This window comes from Mesocricetus auratus, unplaced genomic scaffold (genome assembly GCF_017639785.1).
Source record: "Mesocricetus auratus isolate SY011 unplaced genomic scaffold, BCM_Maur_2.0 Super-Scaffold_100009, whole genome shotgun sequence".
Lineage (NCBI taxonomy): Eukaryota > Metazoa > Chordata > Mammalia > Rodentia > Cricetidae > Mesocricetus > Mesocricetus auratus.
In genome coordinates, this window is record NW_024429193.1 from 85,556,808 (window position 1) to 85,582,011 (window position 25,204).

General features: G+C 40.8%; 1 protein-coding gene across 2 annotated transcripts in view; it reads left to right on the top strand.

Annotated features, from left to right (window-relative positions):
• Positions 1-24,725, top strand: part of Ift80 (intraflagellar transport 80) — a 116,846-nt gene extending 92,121 nt beyond the window's left edge. For both annotated transcript variants that reach the window (XM_040752654.1, XM_040752655.1), the window contains 7 exons: positions 1,159-1,294; positions 1,646-1,793; positions 8,343-8,514; positions 9,240-9,329; positions 9,433-9,605; positions 18,418-18,541; positions 23,140-24,725. In XM_040752654.1, coding sequence (XP_040608588.1) covers positions 1,159-1,294; positions 1,646-1,793; positions 8,343-8,514; positions 9,240-9,329; positions 9,433-9,605; positions 18,418-18,541; positions 23,140-23,250 — 954 coding nt within the window. In that variant the 3' untranslated portion in view covers positions 23,251-24,725. The remainder of the gene's footprint in view (positions 1-1,158; positions 1,295-1,645; positions 1,794-8,342; positions 8,515-9,239; positions 9,330-9,432; positions 9,606-18,417; positions 18,542-23,139) is intronic.
• The last annotated feature ends 479 nt before the right edge of the window (positions 24,726-25,204 follow it).

The following is a 25,204-nucleotide window of genomic DNA, read 5'->3' on the forward strand; positions in this document are numbered from 1 at the left end:
ATTACAGTTATCCTTTAAAGCAAGTTAAATTTCAGAGCATAAGGGTGTTTTGACATTTTTAAAACAATTCTAATGAATTGTTACTTTATTTCCTCCTTTAGTCAATATTTGTTTTACGTTTATATAATGTATAAATTCATGTAAATCAGAAATGCATTAACATATGTTGTAAAAAGCCTAACCCTGAATTCTCACTATTTACCAGGTGTACCACAGTGACTAATGCCTTGCATACCCTTGCAGAGGCTGTAGTGCACAGGCAAGCAGCACTGGTGTGTCCCTTGTCTCTGCTTACACCACAGTGTAGCACATAGGTCTGCACCTTCCTTTCTCTCACAAACACCGCTTTTGGAGGCCCTTCCATGCCATTACATACTGTTCTTTCTCCCAACACCCATCATATAACGCAGCATGGTTTGGCAGTGTCATTGTATCTAATCTGCCCAGTTGATTTTAGTGTTCTAGGAGCATGAGGTAGTCCCATGTGTTTCTAAAGTTTGCATAAGAAATCTTTAAAATACAGGTGTGAGGCAATCTACTTAGAATAAATGTTATAAGAAACCCTTTAATTAACGTGGACCTCATGTGCTGCTGTGACTTGATTCTCCTTTCATTCTGTCACCCTGTCAGCTAAGGACAGGGCAAAGGGCAGGGTTAGCGTATCAGAGCAGATGTTTCTTTATGGTATTTTAAGGAGCCCCCTTCTCTTTGGTTGCCAGCAAAGTAACTACACTTCAGTGCTGCTCTTGAATTAGTAGCTATTACCAACTTAAAATTACTTCATAAGGTGTGTTCCTTTGTGGGAACCCATCCCACTCTTGGGAGTTATTTCTCACTTTTCTGTAAATCTATGTTCCCTGGGCTTAAAATAAATAAATAAAATCATTTAATAGGGGCACGTCATCATTTTGAGTAGGTAATTGACATTTAATTGATTTGTTTGTTGTTGCTATGTTCTGCTTTTGTTTTTTTGGTTTTTTTTTTCCTGCTCAATAGAGGATCTTGCTTTGTAACCCTGACTGACCTCAATTTATAATCCTCTGTCTCCTGAGAGCTAGCAGTATAGGCACCACAATTGGTTTAATTGATCTTTGAGAACAGAAATATTCTGATAATTAATTTATCAAACACTAAAATACATACTTTTTGAAATTTTAGAATGAAATCTCAGAAATTGCTCTGGATCAAAAAGGACTTACCAATGACAGAAAAATTGCTTTCATTGATAAAAATAGAGACCTCTACATCACCTCAGTGAAACGATTTGGGAAAGAAGAGCAGATTATTAAACTTGGTAAAGTAGTTTCAACTCACTTAAAATTTTAATTATTGTTAGTTTTCTTAGACTATCATGTACCAGCTACCGTAATGTCTGCATTTCTTCACTACTTAGTAACTCAATAGCAAATTTTAGTTCTGTGACTACATCAGCATTGAAACATCTGTCGATTAAAAACAATGGTTTTAGGAAAAGCATTAAAGCATTTTTATTTTTCTGAGTTTTTGCATCTGTTCACTGTTATACAGGCAGAAAGTAGCGATATACCCAATACATTGATTGGGACCTTGCTTGTTAGCTGATTTTAAAGATAGATTCTATTATATGTTGACACTAATGGGCCATGACTATTCTTTTTGAATTAAGGAACCATGGTGCATACGTTGGCATGGTGTGATACATGCAATATCCTCTGTGGAATTCAAGACACTCGATTCACAGTGTGGTATTACCCTAATACCATTTATGTGGACAGAGACATTTTGCCGAAAACATTGTATGAAAGAGATGCCAGGTAATGTTATGTTGCACAGGATTCTATGCTGTAAATAAAGCTCTAATTGTCATGATTTTTTTCTGGGTGTATTTTTAAAGTGTAATCAGATGCAACTGAATAAATTGTCCAGCTAAAGCTGGTTTGTTAAGATTTAAGTGATGGAGACAAATTGAAAATAAAGTATGGCCTGGGATCTTCTGGCCTGGGGACTGCAGGCAGATTGACTAGCCCCCTGCTCACCAAGCAACCTCAAGCCTACTGAGATTTCTGGGCCACTCCTGCCCCCACTCAGGGCAGAGGTGAGTTCCTGCCCTCTCCTCAGGCCCATTTCAGCTTGCCCACTCTGGGATCTCCTTGCCTAGGGACTGCAGGCAGGTGGACTTGCCCCCAGCTCACCAGCACTGAACTAATCCAGCTCCCACCCACTGTGAGACCCATCAAGAGTATTGGACCTGCTTGTACCCACCGGTAGAGAACCTTGAACCTGTACCCACCAGAAGAGGAAGAGATCCCACCTTACCCGCTGGAAGAAGGGATGGAAAGATGACAGTATAAGATCACATTCAACAACAGAAAAACCAATATGATGCCACCAGAGTCTAGGGACTCTACATCAGCAAGACCTGAACATCCCAACACAAATGAAGCAGAAGAGGATTATCTTAAAAACAACTTTATGAACATATTAGAGACCCTAAAATAGGAAATGAGAAAATCCTTTAAAGAAATGGGAGAAAACACAAACCAAAAATTGCAAGAAACAATGCAAACAATGCAATAAAAAAAAGTCTGAAGGAATGCTAGAATTAGAAAAGGTGATAAGCGGTCAGGAACTACAGGTGTAAGCATAACCAACAGAATACAAGAGTTGGAAGAGAGAATCTAGGAGAAATACGTTCATCGACCAAAGAAAATATTAAATACAACAAATCCCTAACACAAAATATCTAGGAAATATGGGACACTGTGAAAAGGTCATATCTAAGAATAATAGGTATAGAAGAACATGAAGAAACCCAACTCAAAGGTGCAAAAAACATATTCAACAAAATCATAGGAGAAAACTTTCCCAACCTAAAGAAAGACAGGCCAATGAAAGTACAAGAATCCTACAGAACAACAAATAGAATGGACCACAAATCCCCTCGCCACATAATCAAGACCCCAAGCATACAGAATAAAGAAAGAATATTAAGAGCATAAAAGGAAAAAGGCCAAGTAGCATATAAAGGCAGACTTATCAGAATCACACGTGACTTCTCCATGGAAACTCTGAAAGCCAGAAAATCCCGGATAGATATTCTACCAACACTAAGAGACCACAGATGCCAGCCCAGACTACTATACCCAGCAAAGCTTTCAATTACTACAAATAGAGAAAACAAGATACTCCATGACAAAACCAGATTTAAAACAATACATATCCACTAATCCAGTCCTACAGAAAGTTCTGGAGGGAAAACCAACCTAAGGAAGTTAACCATACCCACAAAAATGTTGGCAGTAGGTAATTCCACTTTACCAACAGCCAAAAGGAAAAAGGGGAGAAATCTACATACAATACCACAACCAACAACAAATCCAAAACAGAGAAATATCACCTTTTACAATAGCCACAGCAACATAAAATATCTTGGGGTAGCGCTAACCAAACAAGTGAAAGACCTGTATACCAAGAACTTTGAGTCTTTAAAGAAAGGAATTAAAGAAGATACCAGTAAATGGAAAGATCTCCCATGCTCTTGGATAGGTAGGATCAACATAGTAAAAGTTGCAATCTTGACAAAAGCAATCTACAGATTTAATGCAATCCCCATCAAAATACCAGCACAATTCTTCACAGACCTTGAAAGAACAATAATCTACTTTATATGGAAAAACAAAAGATCCAGGATAGCCAAAACTACTTCCAGAGGTATCACCATCCCTGACTCCATTATAGAACCATTGTCCTGAAAACAGCTTGGTATTGGCACAAAAATAGACAGGTAGACCAATGGAATCAAATTGAAAACCCTGATATTAACCCACCTACGAACACTTGATTTTTGACAAAAGCTAAAATTATGCATTGGAAAAAAGAAAGCATCTGCAACAAATGGTACTGGCATAATTGTATGCTGGCATGTAGAAGACTGCAGATAGGTCCATATCTATGTCTTGCACAAAACTTAAGTCCAAATGGATCAAAGACCTCAACATCAATCCAGCCACACTGAACTTCTTAGAAGAGAAAGTGGGAGGTACCGTCGAACGAATTGGTACAGGAGACTGTTTCCTGAACATAATACCAGTACCATAGACACTGAAATCCACAATTAATAAATATGGACCTCCTGAAACCAAGAAGCTTCTGTAAGGCAAAAGACACAGTCAACAAGACAAAAAGGCAGCCCACAACTGACAGATTTCTGATCTCCAAATTTTACAAAGAACTCAAGAAGCAAGTCTCCAAAACACCAAAGGACCCAATTAAAAAGTGGGGTACAGAACTAAATAGAGAATTCTCAATAGAGGAGTCTAAAATGCCTGATAGACGCTTAAGAAAGTGCTCAACATCCTTAGCCATCAGGGAAATGCAAATCAAAACAACTCTGAGATCCCATCTTACTCCTGTCAGAATGGCTAAAATAAAAAACACCGAAGACAATTTATTCTGGAGAGGATGTGGAGAGAGGGGAACACTCCTCCACTGCTGGTGGGAGTGCCAACTTGTACAGCCACTTTGGAATTCAGTATGGAGATTCCTCAGGAAAATGGGAATCAATCTACCACAAGACCCAGCAACTCCACTCTTAGGCATATATTCAAAAGATGCAAATTCACACAGCAAGGACATCAGTTCCACTATGTCTGTAGCAGCATTATTTGTAATAGCCAGAACTTGGAAGCAACCTAGATGCGTCTCAACTGAAGAATGGATAGAGAAAATGTGGTACATTTACACAATGGAGTTCTACTCAGTGGAAAAAAAACAATGGAATGTTGAAATTGCAGGCAAATGGATGGCACTAGAAGAAACCATCCTGAGTGAGGTAACCCAGTCACAAAAAGGCAAACATGGTATGTACTCTCTCATGTATGGATTTTAAACATGGAGCAGGGGGGTGCCAGCCTACAATCCCACTGCCAGAGAAACATGGAGGACTCTAAGAGAGATATGCATGGTACCCTGGAGGGGAATGGGACAGGATCTCCTGAGTGAATTGGGAGCATGGGGAGGAGGGGAGAGGGAGCTGGGAGAAGGAGAGGGGGAGAAGAGGAGGAGAGAGGAGGACTTGGGGGAGCAGGAAGGTTGAGTTGGGGGAAGAATAGAGGAGAGCAGGATGAGAGATACCATAATAGAGGGAGCTGTTATAGGTTTCAGGAGAGAGCTGACACTAGTGAGATTTCCAGAGATCTACAAGGATGGCATCAACTGGCAATCTAAGCAACAGTGGAGAGGCTACCTTAAATGTCCTCCCCCAGTAATGAGATTGATGACTACCTTATATACTATCCTAGAGCCTTCATCCAGTGGCTGATGGAAGCAGAGGCAGACACCCACAGCTAAACATTGAACCGAATTCCTGGAACCCAGTTGCAGAGAGGGAGGAGTGATGAGCAAAGGCATCAAGACCTTGACTGGGGAAACCCACAGAAACAGCTGACCTGAACAAGGGGGAGCTCATAGACCCCAGACTGATAGCTGGGAAACCAGCATGGGACTGATCCAGCCCCCCCCCCCCCGAATGTGGGTGTCAGTTAGGAGGCCTCAGCAATCTATGGGGCCTCAAGTAATAGATCAGTATTTATTCCTGGCGTAGGAATGGACTTTGGGAGCCCATTCCACGTGGAGGGATGCTCTCTCAGCCTGGACACATGGGGAGGGGCCTAGGCCCTGTCCTGGATGATGTGACAGACTTTGGAGATCACCCCAAGGAGGGCCTCACCCTCCCTGGGGAGTAGAGTGGGGATTGGGGGCTGGTGGGGGGCAGGGGAGGAGGGAGAGGGACTTGATTGACATGTGAAGCAAGCTTGTTTCTAATTTAAATAGAAAAAACTTTAAAATAAAATATGAACTATTTACTCACCTTTTATAAACGAGTATAGTTTTCAAGCTTATTCCTGTTTAATGATAGCTCAGGTGAGTTTTTCAGTGTGATTTAGTGATTTCTACACCGCAATCTTGATTCTTCATCAGTATAAAACTTTGTAACCACTATTTAGAATACAGATTTTCATTGATTTTAAGAATCCCAGGAATGTGCAAGTCTTCTCAGTTGAATTTTTGGGTGATATTAAAGATAGATTAAATGATAGTTATTGAAAAGCTTTAAAAGAAAACAAAACTTACATGTATCAGCAAAATTGTTCATAAATTGTGAAGAGAAAATTTTTTCTTTTTTTTAATTTAAATTAGAAACAAGCTTGTTTTACATGTCAATCCCAGTTCCCTCTCCTTCACCTCCTCTCCTGTCCCACGCCGACCCCCTATCCCATCCCCTTTCTGCTCTCCAGGGAGGGTGAGGCCTTCCATGGGGGATCTTCAAAGTCTGTCACATCATTTGGAGCACGGTCAAGACCCTCTACTGTGTGTCTAGACTGAGAGAGTATCCCTCTGTGGAATGGCCTCCCAAAGTCTGTTCGTGTACTAGAGATAAATACTGATCCACTCCCAGAGGCTCCATACTAACACACACGTTTAGGGAGTCTGGGTCGATCTTGTGCTGGTTTCTCAACTTTCAATCTGGGGTCCATGAGCCCCCCCTTGTTCAGGTCAGCTCTTTCTGGGGGTTTCTCCAGCCTGGTCTTGACCCCTTTGTTCATCACTCCTCCTTCTCTGCAATTGTACTCACTCATATGTGAATGTTAGACATAGAATAAAGGATTACCAGCCTACAGTCCACAACACCTGAGAAGCTAGGAAACAAGGCGATATACATGGTCCCCCGGAGAAGGGGAAAGGGACAAGATCCCCTGAGTTAATTGGGAGCATGGGGGGAGGGGAGAGGGACTTAAGAGAAAGAAAAGTGGAGAAGAGGAGGAGAAGGGAAGACATGAGGGAGCAGAAAGGTTGAGTCATGGGAAGAATAGAGGAGAGCAAGAAAAGAGATACCATAATAGAGGGAGCCACTATAGGTTTAAAGAAAAATCTGGCACTAGGAAAATGCCCAGAGATCTACAAGAATGACACCATATAACAATCTAAGCAGTAGCCAACTTAAATGCCCTTCTACGATGATGAGATTGATGACTACCTGCCATCCTAGAGCCTTCATCCAGTAGCTGATGGAAGCAGAAGCAGATACCCACAGCTAAATTCTAAGAACAATTTCTTATTCTTCACAAAGCAGCAAGTTAGGTTTCTTAGGTCTCAGCTTACCTTGGTTTCAAATGTGTTTTGAGTTTGTTTTTAGTGTTTAAGTTCACAACTGTAACAAAACTAGAAAAGCATCAAAATAAAAGTTTATTTTAAAAAGTACTTATAAATTAGCTAGATCTGGTGGTATAGACCTTTAATGCCAGCACTCAGGGGACAAAGGCAGGGGGATCTCTCTGAGTTCTAGGTCAGTCTGGGCTACAGAGTGAGCTCAGGCCCAGCAGGACTACACAGTAGACTCTGTCTTAGAAAAACAGCGGGGGCTGGAGAGATGGCTTGGGGACTGGAGAGATGGCTCAGCGGTTAAGAGCACTGACTGTTCTTCCAGAGGTCCTGAGTTCAATTCCCAGAAACTACATGGTGACTCACAACCACCTTGAATGAGATCTGGTGCCCTCTGCTGGCATGCAGGCAGAAGACTGTATACACAATAAATAAATAAAATATTAAAAAAAAAGAAAAGAAAACAGCAGCACTTTCAAAGTATTGCTAAAGTTGTTAAAATGCATCAGTCTCCTTACTTAAAGTTCATCTGTTTTTACTATGAAAAAATAATTTTGTAATTCACCTGAATTTTTCAAGCCATTTTCCCTTTAAATTATTTTTCATAATTTTTCTTAAGATTCAAGGAAAGAGCCGTGTTAAAGTCAGCTTTGTGTTGCTGTGCCTGTGCTTGAGACAGGCAGCTTCTGAAAAGAAAATGGGTATAGTGGGCAAGGCGTCAGGGTTCCCGGTCCATGATCCAAGGCCCATTGCTTTTGGGCCATGAGTGCGGATGGCAGGGGCGAGCATTGGGGCTGGGAAGGGAGGAGCGGACGGACCTGGGATAGCCTGGGATAGCCTCACAGGCAGTGTCCTGTTCCCTGAGCAGATCTAACTCGGCTCCACCTCTAACACTCCCCAGGGAAACAAGCTTTTACCTCATGGATCCAAACAGTTGCAAAAGCTCACTGCAGGCACCATTAGGGGAGAAATCAAATATGAAGTAACTTTTGCCACTTTAAACTGTTGGTATATTTTGCTTCAAGTGTATATCTATCATCTGCATGTTATATTGAAACATTTATTTGAATATGTATTCTGTTTGGGGTTAAATGGGGGTGAATTTTGAAGATTGTTTATGTAAGAGTTATTCCCCAAATTTAATACTTATAAAAAAGTATGCAGACTATAGCTTTAAGTTTTCCTTTGTTTGTTTTCAACAGTGAATACAGTAAAAACCCCCATATAGTGAGTTTCGTTGGAAATCAGGTGACTATAAGAAGAGCTGATGGCTCCCTGGTACACATCAGCATATCCCCATACCCCGCCATCCTCCATGAGTATGTGAGCAGCTCTAAATGGGAAGATGCTGTACGGCTCTGCCGCTTTGTTAAGGTACTGTGCATGCTGTGTGTGTGGTGGTACATATACATATACGTATACATATAGATATACATATACATATGCTAAGTGACCCCACAAAGTCTACCAGGGGACTCCTGCAGCCGATAAACACCTTCAGTAATGTGGCAGGATACAAGATTAGCTCAAAAAAATCAATAGCCCTCCTATATATAGACAATAAAAGGGCTAAGAAAGAAATCAAAGAAACATCACCCTTTACAGTGGCCACAAATAACATAAAATATCTTGGGGTAACTCTAACCAAACAAGTGAAAGACCTATATGCCAAGAACTTTAAGTCTTTGAAGAAAGAAACTGAAGAAGATACCAGAAAATGGAAAGATCTCCCATGCTCTTGGATAGGTAGGATCAACATAGTAAAAATGATGGAAGCGTTTTTAAATAGAGACCCATAGTGAATTTTTTTTTGAGAAAGGTCTTAGCCACAGCTGGCCTTGAACTTGCTGTGCAGACTAGACTGACCTTGAACTCAAAGAGATTTGCTTGCCACTGCCTCCCAAGTGCTGAGATTAAAAGTGTGCTACCATGCCTGACTTCTATATAATTTCTTTATTATTAGTTTTTTTTCAGTGCCATGTTTCATACTTTTTATTGGTGAATTACTGACTTAGTTGTGTCACCATTAGAATTCAAACTGCTGCTTATATGTAGTTTGGCTGCCTGCTAAGCATGCCTGCTCTCACATTTCACTTCAGGAGCAAAGCTTGTGGGCTTGCCTGGCGGCTATGGCGGTTGCTAATCGAGACATGGTGACTGCAGAGATAGCTTATGCAGCGACTGGTGAGGTAAGTGACTCATGTTTATGCATATGCACACGTTCTTCCTTGACATCACTTACTATGTGCATATTGTCACTGACGTAGGGTATGTTTCTCTCCCCGCTTTTAGATTGATAAAGTTCGATACATCAATGCTATAAAAGACCTTCCATCTAAAGAGTCAAAGATGGCCCACATATTAATGTTTAGTGGGAACATACAGGAGGCTGAGACACTACTTCTCCAGGCTGGTCTCATTTACCAAGCAATCCAGATCAACATTAATCTCTATAATTGGGAAAGGTAATAACCCTTCTACAGTTCCAAGGCCCTTTTGACCTTCATGTGTTCTGTCTGCAACTTAAATAATTATAGTTTCTGGCACATTCAATAGTTTTCTAGTGCTACAAGAGAATTTGTTCATTTTGTATTTGTGAGTATTCTGTCTGGTGGATCTTAACATTTTCAAGCCTGGAAAATGTCATTTGTGGAAATTAATGCTTTTTCTGAACTTGTAATTGATAGATGTTGGGGTCTAAAGAATAAAAGAGTCTTAAGATGCCTCCCAAATTTATAATATTAGTACTAGAAAGTGGTGACGGGGAATGTTCTTCTGAGTATATGTTTGTCTTATTGGTTGGTCAGTAAAACACTGATTGGCCAGGTGGGATGATAGGTAGACTAGGAGACAAAGAGGATTCTGGGAAGTGTAGGCAGAGAAGAATCATCATGTGATCTGGCTGGCTCAGTTGATAGAGCATGGGACTCTTAATCCCAAGGGTGGTGTGTTTGTGCTCCACGTTGGGCACCAGCTGTGGGTGTGGAAATCAGGATGCTTGACCAGTAAGATGAAATAGAGTTTATTTGGAGAAAATATCTTACACAGGAAACCAGTGACTTTTGGACTCCTGCTCCAAGCATGCAGACCCTGCCACCTGGATATTCTCTGCAACCTGAAGAAGGGCTTTTCCAGGCCATTTGGGCGTGGTCAGAGCTACAGATGCAGGGTGGGGTGCGGAGTGTGTGTGGGGTGGGTGTGGAGGTGAATATCTCAGTACAAAGTGGTACTGTTAATAGATTTGGGAGAGAAGATAGTATACCCCATGTATACTATCTAAGTTGATCTTGAAAGAAGTATTTTGAACTAGGTAGTTATAATCCATTGAGGACTTGAACTGGTAAGATTGGAAGTAGACAGGTAGATTGAGAACTCAGAAGCAAATGGAGCAGTTGAAGCAAGAACAGATACAGTGACTGGAGAGTGTATAGAATGAGACAATCTCAGCTATACTTTCGGGTAGATGAAAGAGAAGCCTGCCAGATGATCGCAGGCGTCCGAGAGGGAAAACCAAGGGCTGGAGGGTAGTGTGCCGAGAGGAACGGAGAGAGGTTATGGTAGGAGTTCTCAGAAGCAGCCTTCATGCCTGCTGAGGAAGTGCCAGCCAGCTGCTCCTTGTGACACACTAGGTGTCTCCTATCACTCCCTTAGATATGTGTCTCACAGTGACCCAGAAATTACTATGAAACATACATTTACATGTCCAAAATGTCTTTTATGGACTTGTTTTTCTCTGGGCTCAAAAGATAACCCACATGTCTTCCTTTTTTTTCCCTTTCCTTTTATTGAAAATAGATTCTTTTCTCCCATAATATACCCTGATTATAGTTTCCCCTCCCTCTACTCCTCCAAGTTCCTCCCTACCTCCCCTCCTATCTGGAGCCCCTCCCTTACTGTCTCTCTAGAGAAGTACAGGCTTCTATGAGATAATATTAAAATATAACAAAGTAAGATATAATAAAACAAAGACTAACACATTAGAATTGAACAAAAATAAATGGAGCTTGAGAAGACACAAAAAGCAGAGACCCACACAGTCTCACACTCAGGAGTTCCATAAAACACTAAACTGGAAGCCATAGTATGTATGCAGAGGACCTGTGCAGAACCATGCAGGCCCTGTGCATTCTGCTTTAGTAAATGTGAGTTCATTTGAGCTTTGCTCGTGTTTACTTAGAGGGCCTTGTTCTCTTGATGTCCTCCATCTCTTCTGGCTCTTACACTCTTCCTGTCCTCTCTTCCATGGGGTTCCCGGAGCTCTGAAGAGATTTGATGGAGACATCCCATTTAGAGCTGAGTGTTCCAAGGCTTCTCACTCTCTGGTATCTGGCTGTGGTCCCTGCATCTGGTCCCATCTGCTGCAGAAGGAAGCCTCTCTGAGGATGGCTGAACAAGGCACTGATCTAAGTACAGCAGAGTCATTAAGAGTCACGTCATCACTATGTTTTTCTTGTCTTTTTCTAGACCAGTAATATTTGGTTTTACCCTAGGTATCTGGGCTGTTTGACTCTGGCTCTTGGTCACTCAGCAGTGCTGGGTATAGGCTCCACTTTATGGGGTGGGCTTACGTCAGTCAGCTATTAGCTGGTTACTCCCACAAGCTTTGTGGCACCTTTGTACTCAGAATGTCTCATCGGCAGGGTGCCATCGTAGATCAAATGATAATCCACGATTTTTCATCTACTAGGACTCATAACTCTCTCAGACTATAAACCCTGGTGCTAGTCCATCTTCACATTCTCCTCAAATAGAAGCAACACAGTTTATTTTGTTAATTTCGTGATTAACAGACCATTATCTGTTTATACTCGTGCTATAACCATCTGTATAATTCAGCTGCTGTCAGGTGTTTGTGCTTTGTTTACATGAGTTTGTTACTGTTGTATAGTGTAATGAAGATCAGGAAAGAAGGAGTAGCCCATTTAAATCGTAAAGTAATTAATTTGGAAAAAGATAGGATATGAGTAATGTTATCGAACTATGTTAAATAACTAATAGATCAGCATAGACCATTAGAATTCTGTAAAAAAAAATGGAAAGCTGGTATTTAAAATATTCTTTTGACCATTTTTTTGGTAGGGGAACAGTTGAGATGGCTTTGCTACGTAGCCTATTCTTGCCTCAAGCTCACAGTGGCCCTCCAAGAAGCAACTGTGAGGAGAGAGTGCTGTGTGTGTGTGAGTGTGTGTGTGAGAGAGAAAGAGTGTGTGTGTGAGTGTGTGTGAGAGAAATAGTGTGAGAGAGTGTGTGTGTGTGAGAGAGAGAGAAAGAGTGTGTGTGTGAGAGAAATAGTGTGTGTGTGAGAGAGTGTGTGAGTTTGTGTGTGAGAGAGTGTGTTTGTGAGAGAGAAAGAGTGTGTGAGTGTGTGTGAGAGAGAGTGAGAGAGTGTGTGTGTATGAGAGAAAGTGTGTGTGAGAGAGAGTGAGAGAACGTGTGTGTATGAGAGAAAGTGTGTGTGTGTGTGTGTGTGTGTTTAGAGAAAGGGTTTTATTTGGATTACATTTCCAAGTATGTTCATCACTTTGGGGAAGTGAAGGGGGACACTCATGCCCTGTTATTGCGTCCCCTGTCGAGAGCAGAGTGAGAATAGACACTTTGTTTGCTTGCTGCTCTTCACGCTCAGCCAGCTTTCTTCACCTTCCTACAGCTCAGGCCCAGCCCATAAACGGTGCTGCACACATCCAGGGTCAGTCTTTCTACCTCAGCTAACAATTAAGAAAACACCTGACACACACGCCCACAGCCAACCTATCGTCGACAATTCCTCAATTAAAACTCTTCCAGGGTGATTCTAGAATGTGTCAAGTTGACAGCTAAGCAAAGCTCAGTGATCTTTTCAACACATCTTATTTTACCCCACCCATATTTCTAATTTGTCTTGGGACTGGGCAGGTGGTCATTCTCACAAACAAAGGTTTCCATAGTTGAGATGGACTATTCAATGATGGTTTAAAAGTTCGTAGTATTGTGTATATCAAAGGAAAGGCTATTAGGGCATAAATTTACTCATGTACTTTTAGCAGCAGAAAAAGCCCATACTTTTGTGGAACATTGTGCAGGCCTAAACTCTACTTTGTGGTGGAATTTTTGCTTTGTGGGGAGTATATGGTAATGGTTAATCTGTACAAAAATTTTTTAATTCATTTATTTATTTTATGTATACGAGTGTTCTATTTGCATGTACACATTTATTCCAGAAGAGGGCATCAGATCCAATTATAAATGGTTATGTACCACCATGTGGTTGCTGGGAATTGAACTCAGGACCTCTGGAAGAGCAGCCAGTGCCCTTAATTGCTGAGCCGTCTCTCCAGCCCATGTACAAAAGTCTTGTTTCATTTAAATTGCCTTTGTCAAGGTCATGAGGCCCTATAGGGAGTGGGATTTACAGTTGTAAAGTTCCAGGGTGTCCCCAGACTTTGAGGTAAAGCGTTTAATATAGCATGAGGCCATGTGTTAGTGATGGCATCATCAGAGGGAGTAGAGGACAAGACAGTCAGCTCTACTGAATGCCCAATTTTGGGGTTGGCTTAAGAAGAGGCTCAGTGGGGCTAGGAGTCCAGCCCACTTGGTAAAGTGCTTGCTACTCACACGTGTAAGGACCTGAGTTTGGGTTGCTAGGTACAGCAGCATGTCTATAACCACAGTGCTGGGGAGGTGGAGAGGAAGGGTCCCTGGGGTTTGCTGGCCAGCCAATTTAGCCAAATTGGCAAGCTCCATGTTCAGTGGGAAACCCCCTGTTAAAAAAGTAGGGTAGAGTGACAGATGAGTGCTCAGACGTAAGAAGATATTTATAACATTCCCTCCAAGGCTTCATCTCAGGAGAGGGAGCAGAAAATGCAAGAGTCAGAAGAGAGGAGAACTGCTTCTAAACGCTCTCTTCTGGGCATGGCAGGCATTGTAATCTTGAACTCACAGCAGCTCTGGTTGTCTGTTCAAAACTGGCCCTGTCAGCAATCAGTTATGGCTGGGGTCGGGTACCTGTGGCCATACCTCTTCTTGTTCTAAAATAGGTTACTGAAACATTCTGGGATATGGGAAGCCATCGAATAATTCTCTACCCATGGTAGCACAGAGGACCCTGGTTAAATTTAGTGGGTCACTAAACAAAAAGATATAAATGTGGGAAAGATTTGTAGGAAGGGAGACAGGGATGGGAGGTAGATGAGAGTGGGAGGTGAGAATACATTTTATACATGTTTGAAAATGTCAAAGAACAAACTCAATTAATTATGGAAAACCTTTAAAACAAGTAAAGTGGAGACCAATTAAGGATTACACCCAGTATCACCTTCTTAACCACACACACACACACACACACACACACACACACACACACGACTATGCTTGGTAGTAGCTCTGGATTTGTGAAATGCTTGCCTAGTATATACAAGGGAGAAAAAGAGTTTCAGCAGAATATGTCAGCAGGAACCAAAAACATGAAATTGAAAAAATGCTTGCTATGGAAAAGCACACAAAAATAGTGTGATGAGCACCATCAATCAGTTTTTGTAGTCTCTGCACACTCCCTGCTCTTAGCATTTATTTTATGACAAGCTACAATGACCACATTTTTTCTGTATTTAAACATACATCTAAAAGATTTTAGCAGCCATAATACCATGATCATACTTACAAATTGTCAGCAATTATATGTAGTGTTCTTATTTCTCTGTTATCTAATAAGTGTTTTATGGTTTATGTAGAGACCCAAAAAGACCCCTATGTTGTGAGTTGGTACATTCTTAGACAGGTTCTGCTTCCTTTTGTGTTTGCTTTTGATTTCCCCACTGAGGAAACTGGACCTATTCCTATCATCATGACAGTGTTGATTACATCTTTTTGGTGACTGTCTCCTGATTTAGCTACAAACTGGTCATGAATCTAGAGCCTTACAGGTTTAAGTTTAATTGGGGGGTGAGGAGAGGGAGACTAAATACTTGTAGCTGGTGGTATGTGTATTTTTATAATGTCTGGGTCATCTGTGGTCTTTGGATATTAGCAACTGTTATTGGTCATTGCTGGATCTCTTAACTCTTGAATGATAGAAGGAAGAGTTGGATGACATATTAGATTACTGTTGAGGTCCCTGAACTCTACCTTTGTTGAGAGCATGTAGAAGGGGCTAGGTTTTAGTTCATTCATGTGTTACTCTGCTTGAGAAACATGTTCTTACTGGTTGTGCATCTGTATTTTGTATTAGAGTTTGGAGATTGCCTGCACCCTAGTAGAATGCAGAGCCTAAAGACCTGTGGGTAGGCAGCTTAGCTGTTTGGTGTCTTCTTTGGACATTGAGTGTTAATGTTTGCCGAGAAGCTGAAGTTAGGAGAGGAAGAAATGAAAGCTCCAGGTAGCCACATTGATCCTGTGTATAAGTGTTAATAAAACAATTTCTAATTGTCTACCAGTTATATAAAGTGTTTTGATTCATTCAAGTTATGCAAAAGATCATATTTAGAAGTTATCATATCTTTTTATATAACTTCTTCCTATTTAAAATACATGGACTTATTCCAGCCCTAGAATCTAATGTCACATTTGTTTGGTTGCCAAACCATTTTAAAACTAGAGACACACTGTTCCCAAAGCCCTTATATAATTTGAAGTAAGTTCCCTCCTAAATGTAGTGGAGAAACATTTTTACCCAGTGTGTATGCATTTAGAGAATACTTAAAATAACACGTATGTAAATGTTTACTTCTAGCCATTCCTCTTCAAATAATTAATGCATGATTTAGTATTATAATAATGACAGTGGTGTAGATAATACTGACGACCTAACCTCTGAATACAAGATTAGGCATTGTCTTTTCTGCGTAACTAAATGTATTGATGTTTGCATACCATATCACTTCGTTAGAATTTTTGAAAAGCCCAGTACAGAATGGCCTGTGTATGCTTGCTTTCACTTTTGCAGGCAAGATGTTCCAGTCCATCACCTGCTGGAAGGGGCCGGTAGTGTGGTTCACCAGAGTTCACTGACACACAGCCCCCCCGGGCTCAGAGGCGTGGGTGGAAAGGGGCTGGAAGCAATAGGGCGTCTTGACTACCTCTGCTCTCTGTTGCTTCATTGCTGCCTTTTGTTTGCCATTTCAGTCCCCATCTGCTTGATTCATTTTTCTCTGAAAGACTTAAAGTTGCAAAAAAAAAAAAGAGACCTCTGGGAGTCCATGTCAATCATTATTCTGTTGCCGTCAAGAGATACTTTGACCACAGCAACTCCTATAAAGAAAGCATGTAATTGGGTCTTGCTTACAGTTTCAGAGGTTTAGTCCATTTCATCAATCATACTGGGGAATATGGTGCAGGAGAAATAGCCGAGCATTCATCTAGATCCACAGGCAGTAGCAAGAGCAAGCCACTGGGCTTGCTTGGCCTGTGAAACCTCTGAGCCCATGGCAGTGGCACGTCCTCCAACAAGACCTTACTTACTTCATCAAGGACACACCTCCCCATCCATTCAATAGTGCTACTCTCTGGTAACCAAGCATTCAAATATGTGAGCCTATGAGGGCCAATCTTTTTCAAGCCACTACCGTAATATATAGCATATGTTGACACGTTAATTTGTTTTATAAGAAACCATGTTTCATTATTTTGCCATTCCCATTTGTGATGTTACTGAGTTACATTCATATTTTTTGTATTGTCTTTGATAGCTCCCTCAATTGCCTATCAGCTGTTAAAACACACAGTATTTAGAGTGTGTGTGTGACAGAAAGAGAGGAGAGGAGAGGAAAGGAAAGAGAGGGGGAGGGAGGGAGGGAGGGAAGGAGAGGGAGAGGGAGAGGTGTGGGGAGTAGACTTGCCAGAGTGCAATATGGAAGTCAGAGAACCAGTTTGTGAAATTGGTTCTCTCCACCTTTATGTTGGTTCCAGGGATGGAACACAGGTTGCAGATTTGCATGGCCAGTACTTTTCCTTGCTGAGATATCTTTCTGATCCCAAAAATTCTTTTGAAAGATATTATTTAGTTTGGCTAATATTGAAGAATCACAAGTTATAAAATATTAATGTTCAGTTTTATTTAAAATAACAGATCAATAATAGTTGCATCAGATAAATCCTAGTTGTTCTGTTCATGTCATAGCATAGTAGAAAACATGAGAATTTGATAATTGATGTACTTTTGACTACTTTGGTGACTGTCACCCAAGCCTTAAAGCAAGATGACAGTGAAAAGTAAAGAGACACATACTGTACTTGGCTGTTCTTGACTCAGGTCCTGTGAGTCATGCACAGGGTTTTGATGAGGCTGAGGTCCTAGTGGACTTACATGGAGCCTAGGCTGAGGTAATCTGTCCACTTTCTTGCAGTTAGTTACCAGGGTAGACATGTCTCTTTGGTATGATGCAATAAAGGCTTCCCTTAAAATACCATAGTTTTATAGATACATTGATTAAATCACAATGATTGATTAAATTTCAATGGCTTCCTAACATTTTCTTTAAATTTTTAAAATTTAATCAATCAATCAATCGCTTGATTGACTGATTGACTTGTGCACATGTGCATGGTTGGAGGTCAGAAGACTACTTGGGGAAGTTGGTTCTTTCCATCATGTTGGTCCTATGCATTAAACTCAGGTCACTGGGGAAGTTGGTTCTTTCCGTCATGTTGGTCCTATGAATTAAACTCAGGTCACTGTGGAAGTTGGTTCTTTCCATCATGTTGGTCCTATGAATTAAACTCAGGTCACTGGGTTTGGTGGCAAGTACCTTACCTGCTAAGACACCTAGCCATCCTAGCATCCCATTTTCCCAGACTCAAATACTAACAGCATTTGTCACACTGGTTTAATATTAGTTTTTTATTGTATAAGATTTTAAACTTGATATAGCAATTCAAGTAATTAAAACTTACTTTTTAATTCCGTAAGTTTATTGTAGATTCATAAAATGTCAGGTTTTTGCTTTTTATGGTTTACCAAAATTTTGCTGAGTGTTTTTCATACATATACTCTGCAGACCTCACTAAAGAAAATGAAAACATAATCTCCCTTTAAAAACTGTATATGCTAGAGTAGGGTCTATAATGCACACCTCATAAGTAGTGCTAGCCTATAATATGGAAAAATGACACAGCATTTTATGTTGTATTCATACAAGAGTAGCTAGTCATCAAGAAAGGGTCACGTCTCATCTGGGCTTTAAAAAATATATAGATGGCTAAAGCAGAAAATGGCTTTCTAGACTGTGTCATTTGTCCACCTCTAATTTCAAAACTCTGTTGTTTAGAACCAGTGATATTGATAATCTATGTAACTTCTCACTACAGGGCACTGGAGTTGGCTGTAAAATACAAAACCCATGTCGACACAGTTCTTGCTTATCGTCAAAAATTTCTGGAGACATTTGGTAAACAGGAAACTAATAAACGATATTTGCAATATGCAGAAGGTGTAAGTATTGAACAGTGTTTTATAGTAGTATATATGCCTTATCTAAAACAGTCGTTTTATGACAAAAGCTGTGTGATTCATACTCTAATTTCTAAAGGCATTATTTTTTCTCTTGTTATTTTATGTTGTGACTATATGATTGTAGTCTTACTTTTTCTAGGCTCTTGGTTGTTGTTGTTGTTTGTTTATTTGTTAATGGGGTCTTATTCTGTGGTCTAAGCTAGCTTGGAGCTCACTATCTAGTTCAAGATAGAGTCTAACTTGGAGGACCTCTCCTGCCTCAATTTCCTTAAGGCTGGGATTACAGGCATGAGTCATCAGTCTTGGTGGTTTTGGGTTTTTTTTCTAAATGCTTTACCCCACCCCCCTTTTTTGTAACTCATGTCAATTTTTTAATGATAATTTGTCTTGAGGTTTGTGTTATTTGATATTTTTAGATAAATAGTATAGATGAATAGGAAGAAAGCTATCTCTTAAATTTGTTTCCCCCATTTAAGAAAACACAATGAACTTTTAGGTTATTTGTAAAATATTTTTATCTTAAATTATATGTCTATGTATATCTGTATGACTTTTGCTCGTGAGTGCAATGCCTGCAGAGGACAGAAGAGGGCATCAGATCCCCTGGAGCTGGTGTTAACAGGCAGTTGTGAGTGCCCCCACATGGGTGCTAGGAACCAAACTGCCACTGAGCCATCTCCAGCTTGAAATTACATTTTAAATAGAAAAAAATTAGCATCCTTATCTTCCTTTTCTTGGTCTATGTAATACTTAGCAGTTGGCCGGGCGGTGGTGGCGCATGCCTTTAATCCCAGCACTCGGGAGGCAGAGGCAGGTGGATCTCTGTGGGTTCGAGACCAAGCCTGGTCTACCAAGCGAGTTCTAGGACAGGCTCCAAAACAATACAGAGAAATCCTATCTCGAAAAAAAAAATAATGCCTCATTTGTAGGTGACAGCTCCGCCAGAGCAGCAGGGTTTACCTGTTTCTTTCCTCAAACTGGGCAGCAGGTTGCTTTGATCCCCTCAGATATTCTAGTCTGCTTTCCTTCCTCGTAGATGTCATTTGAAAGTTAATAAGCTCATCAGCAAAGTCATGAAACGGTAATTTTAAAAGAAAAAATATGTTACTTAAAAAATTCTGAGTATTGCTGCTAAGGTTAACCCTAGGAAAATAGCTTACGTGGCTGACATCTACTTGCTGATTGCCTGGTAGTATCATTTGGGTCTGTAGACTTGTCATAATGTATCATCCATATTTATCTGTTTTGCCAAAATTATAGCCATATATACTGTTTCAGCACTAGGACTGCCTAAGTATGTGTCAGTAACAACATGAGAAACAGCCAATGGAGGAATAGTTCTGTTCTCTGCCCATTCTATACCAGAACACAGGATAGAAACAAAGTCTGCTTTATGAAGACAACTCTTCTTAAAAATATCTAGTGTGTGTGTGTGTGTGTGTGTGTGTGTGTGTGTGTGTGTGTGTGTGTGTGTGTGCTTGTGGAGCCCGGAAGAGGGCATTGGAACCCCTGGAACTGCACTTGTGGGTGACTGTAATTGTGTGGTGTGGGTGCTGGAACTGAACTCCAATCCTTGCCGGTGCAGAAAGCTCTCTTGCCTGCTGAGCCACTCTCCATCCTCCTGAAGACAACACATAAACAGCTCAGAGATGGCACCCCAAAGAGCAATCTCCAGCCCTCACTCCATTGGTTTGCTCCCGTCTTGTTACCTTTCCTTGGCTTCCTGCCTGTGGAGTCTAAAACCTGCTACTCTTTGTCTTGTCATTTCTTTACAGTCTCTTGTTACTTGTGACGATGCTGTGTCAGCCAGAACTTTGTCACCTTTCACTGCCCTGAGCCATGTCACTGCACACACTGATAAACTGGCTTGTTTTTTTTCTTTATCTGTATCACTATGAATTTAGGAGAGTTGAGGAAAAACTGCACTTGTGACATTTTCTGAGGTGGCTGTGAGGGGGCATTGGAGGAAACTACAGAGAGGTGGGCTGCATCGTGTTAGGAGGGATGTCAGTGGTGGGGTAAACAGGGCCCCAAGAATGCTCCTATCTCAGGTCTTTCTTTCCCTTCCTCTGCTACTGATCATCTCTTCAAGCTTTCAGGGCCACCAGTTCTCTGATCCCTACACTTGAAAATCACCTAGAAATTCATCGAGTAATTAGATGGCCATGTGAATTCCCACTTTGCTGCACCTGGTACTCACTGTCTCCTTCTCCACTTTCAAAGCCCATACAGTGTGTGACATGCACATTTGCTTATTGTCTTCTCTTTCGCCATGATCTGTCTTTATTATCTCTCTATGAAGATGGCTGTTCCTAATGTTTTCATTCATTATTCAACCCTGGCTTGACATAGCTGGCTTGACATAAGCAAGTGTTAAATATTTGTTGAACAGAGAAGGCACATAGGGTACGAACTGAGAATAGCGGGTAGTGGTTTCAGTGAAGTTTCCAGACCCAAGGATATAGTTCAATGTGGAGCCCTGCCTGGCATGTGAGAGGTATTGCCCCTGATTCGAAGCTCCGCAGTACACAGAGCTTTCTGAAGGGTGGCTGATGGACAGTCGTTACAGTGCTCTGGAGAGAGAACTGGAGTCCTGGGAGAGAAGAATGAAGTCGAAGCTCTCAGAGGCAGAATTAAGAGAGGCAGGAAGCCAGAAAGGACTTGACTGTGTGATTACCGAAGGCAGTGTCCTCGAGGAGTCAAGAGAAATGGGTTCAGAGACCCATGTGAAGAGGTTAGCCTGAGGCAGAAGGAACGCACATGGGTGATCGCATGCATAGGTAAATTTGTGAGAATGAAGACACATGAATTCATGACTGAGGTGCTGGATAGAGCCATTAGATAGGGATTTTTGAAAGCTTTTATGTGACTAAGAATTGACTAGGGGTCAAATAAGAAGTTCCAAGTAATTTGCACTATTTACAGTAGAAAGAATGGCCTTGGACCTAGAAATCACTTGAAACTGAGAACAAGCACCTTTGTCTAAAACATACTGTTAAAAATAATCTTATTTAGAACTAAGTTATCTGTAGGACACAGCCCTAAAACTGTGACATGAAGCAGTGGCTTCTGCAGGAAACCATCCATCGATGCACTGTATTTACATTTCACCAAGTACCCAATGATGTCATGGGTTCAGTTGAGCAGCTGACTGCTACTGCTGCACTGCAGCAGGTGTGCAGGGGGAGCTGCATGGTGACTGACTAGAGAAACAAATGTAAGCCAGTTTAAGGCTGGAAGAAGACTAAGGCAGTCAGCAAGATTTGTCTTCCTTTTTTATAAATGTTTTGTTAGACATGGAAATACATGCATTGTCATTTGAAAATAGCAAGTTGTAGCCTGGTTGAAAGTTAGTCTTTCAATAATCTAGTATTTGCTCTGCTTTTTAGCAAGCTGTTATTTGATTCTTAGTACAGACAGTTATCTTCTAGGCTAAAAGAAATTCTATTAAATATTAATCAGCCTATCTTATTATAGATAAATATGCACAATTATTTTTAAGGTCATCAAAATATCAACAAATTACTTATTGGAAATTTAGACATAGCATATTGGGATAAAAAAGGGCCAAATAATTCAGTCAATTACTAGCACAAAGTAGGTATGCAGTTCTACTAACATCAAGCTGATCTCCCGGTTTCTTCAGATGAATCTGTTCAGGCAGCAGGAACTGCTGTGGCCTGGTTTCATGCTGTTTCACTTATGTGGAGGTAAAAGCCTCTTTGTTTCTGACCCAGTCTTAGCTCTTTGGGTGCATTTCATAATTTGAGCTCAGTCTAGGACCCAGTTTTTCCCACGTCTTGCCTCAGAGGACACACATTCCTAAATGAGTGATCTCCTGCTTAACAGTATATTCCTAAAGAAATAACTGTTTCTAAGGAAATCGCTCGTAGAACTCAGGGGCAGAGGAGTCCTTTCCCAGCATCGAGTCTAAGGAGCTTAGAAAGGGATAGATAGGTCTAGGAGGCCAGGGTAGACTCCTCTCCTCATAGAAAAAGAAATCAAACGATAAGAATCTTTTCTTACGTTCATGTGTCTCCCAGTCTTGCCTGTCCTCTGCTTCTTCTGATGGCTTTCATCAGTTGGTGACTACATGCCTTTCTGTCACCTTGAGAGTACTTGCAGTGGAGCCATTTGTGAAACAATGCTCCCTAGTCTTTCCTTGCAGACTCCTGGGAAACGCACTTATGTGATGTCCAGAGCAGAGCTGATGCAAACACAGCCTAGTTGCTGTCCTGCCCAGTTTGCTTTAGTTGGAAGCAGAGCAGAGCAGAGTGGCTTCTTGACATCGCTCCTAAGCTCTTGTGCAGAACCCTGAGCTCTGTGGACTGTTTCCATGTGCTTTGTAAATAGCTGTAGAGTTCTGGTCTTCCCCATCACAGTACAAGTCTCCCTTGTGCTTTGGAATTGCTCTCTTGATCTTAAAGGGGACTCATGGGTTTTCAGCATTACTTCCCATTAACACCTTCCCTCTCTGCATTTTGGATGTCATATATTCTGTTTTGTTAACTCTTGGTTACTTTGAATTAAATGAAACATAGGATATAAGCACAACTCTCTTTTCCTTTCTGTTGCAGCTCCAAATAGACTGGGAGAAAATCAAAGCCAAAATTGAGATGGAAATTACTAAAGAGCGTGACCGATCGACCAGCAGCCAGTCTGTCAAGAACATGGGCTTAAAGCACTAAATGCCACACTTACCTCTGAACTAATTCAGAGGAACCAAAGATGTGCATGTTTTGTTTGCTTAAAAAAAAAGGCATGATTTTAAGGCTAGTGTTGTCTCTGAATGGTAGAGTACTTGCCTAGCATGCATGAGGCCCTGGGTTTGACCTCCAACACTGTCAAAAGAAAAAGGCATTATCTTTAAAATAATTGTATGCACTTTCTGTGTATTTAATACTAAAAACACATTCAGGAAGATTAAGTACAAAATAATTGATATAATTCCATCACTTATATTTTTCTAGTCTAATAATTAACAAAGTATTTGTATATACATATCTATACCTGAGTTATGTTAATTACATTCCAGTTTTTTTTATTTCTTTAACCTGATTCTTTAGTAAGAATAGTTATTGATGCTTATAATAAAGCCTGGAGTTATTTACAATGTATTTTATTGTTAGTTTCTATTTGATCTGTAAATTGTAAAGTATCTCCCATAGTTTATAAAATAAAAATACAGAAGGATGTGTTTGGGGAAACATTGCAGACACTTGTATACCAAAGTTGACAGTGTCATTCAAATACAACAGCTGGGAACAGCTCAGATGTCCATCTGCTGGCATTTCATAAAGCAATGTGGTATCCTCGTGCAGCGGAATTATTCTCTCCACATGCTGCAACACAGATGTGCCTTGGGAAACTTATTCTAAGTGAAGTGAACAGACCACAGAAGTCAGTCCTGGGAGGTTGCGCTTACATGAGGCACCTAGAATAAACAAGCTCTTTCAGGCAGAAAAAAGAGGGATGAGAAGATTGCGCCTTTATTGTGTGAAATGTGCGGCGTTTCTCTTGGGAGCAAGTTCTCGAGATGGATAATGATGATGGTTGCATAACACTGTGGATGTTAGTGAACCTCAGCTGTCCTCTTAAAGGGGTTAAAATGATAACTTTTATTTTTTTTTCCATATTGAGAAAGAGGTGGGCAAATTCCCTTTTCTTTATTCCTCTCTTGACTTGACAGTGCCTGGGCTCTTAAGACCTAGAGTCTGAGTTTTCAAAACTGGCCTCCTCAGTGGGTAAAGCTGTTTGACTGGCCTTAATCTAATACACCCCAAATTACTGTCCACCAAAGCTTTTTAACAGTAACACAGGCATTCTTCTAGACTGTCCCTGAACCTGTTCTTGGAATTGGTTTTATGGAGCTCATGTACACTCACTGGGAAACATTGCTTCTTTCCCTTCCATTGTAATTTCTCACATAGGTTTCCTTCCCAATATGTTCCTTTTCTTTTATAAAACGTTGAACTATTCAATTCTTGGTCCAGAATTTGGATACAAGACTGTGCTCATTTCATGAAATCTGAGGAGTTTACTTATATGTTATACATGCTTTCTACATTGTTAAATTTCATTATAATGTTTAAAAGGAAAAAATGGTTAAAAGGTTAAATTTTATGTTTAGTATATTTTACCACAATAAAAAAGTAAAACATAATGAAGTAGGTCTGTATTCTGTGCTATTTTACAATTAGTTCCGTTTTGACGCAGACTACCTAGAAGGTGGCAGTAGACACACAAAGGCTGTGGACCACAGCTGGATTGCCTTGAGTTCCGGAGTCCTCAGGCTACCTGCCCTTGTCTGACATTGCTATGCATTTGGGGTTCCCATAAACCCTCTATTTCAAGTTGGGTAATTCAATAGTTTTCTGTAGAGCTCACTGGAAGTCTTTATTATTTAGAACGACAAATGGAATGTAAGCAGGCATGTAGAAGAGGCACGTAGAGCATCGCCTGGGGAAAAGGAGGTCACAGCAGAATTCCACACTCTGATCTTGTAGAATTCAGGAGATTGAGCAGCTGCCCCACTCATGAATGTATTCAATAGGAAGCTTCTTCCCCAAGTATTGGTGTCCCAGGGTTTTCTGTTTTGTCTTTAAAATCAAAGTTTGATTACATACGTATAATTGATGAAAA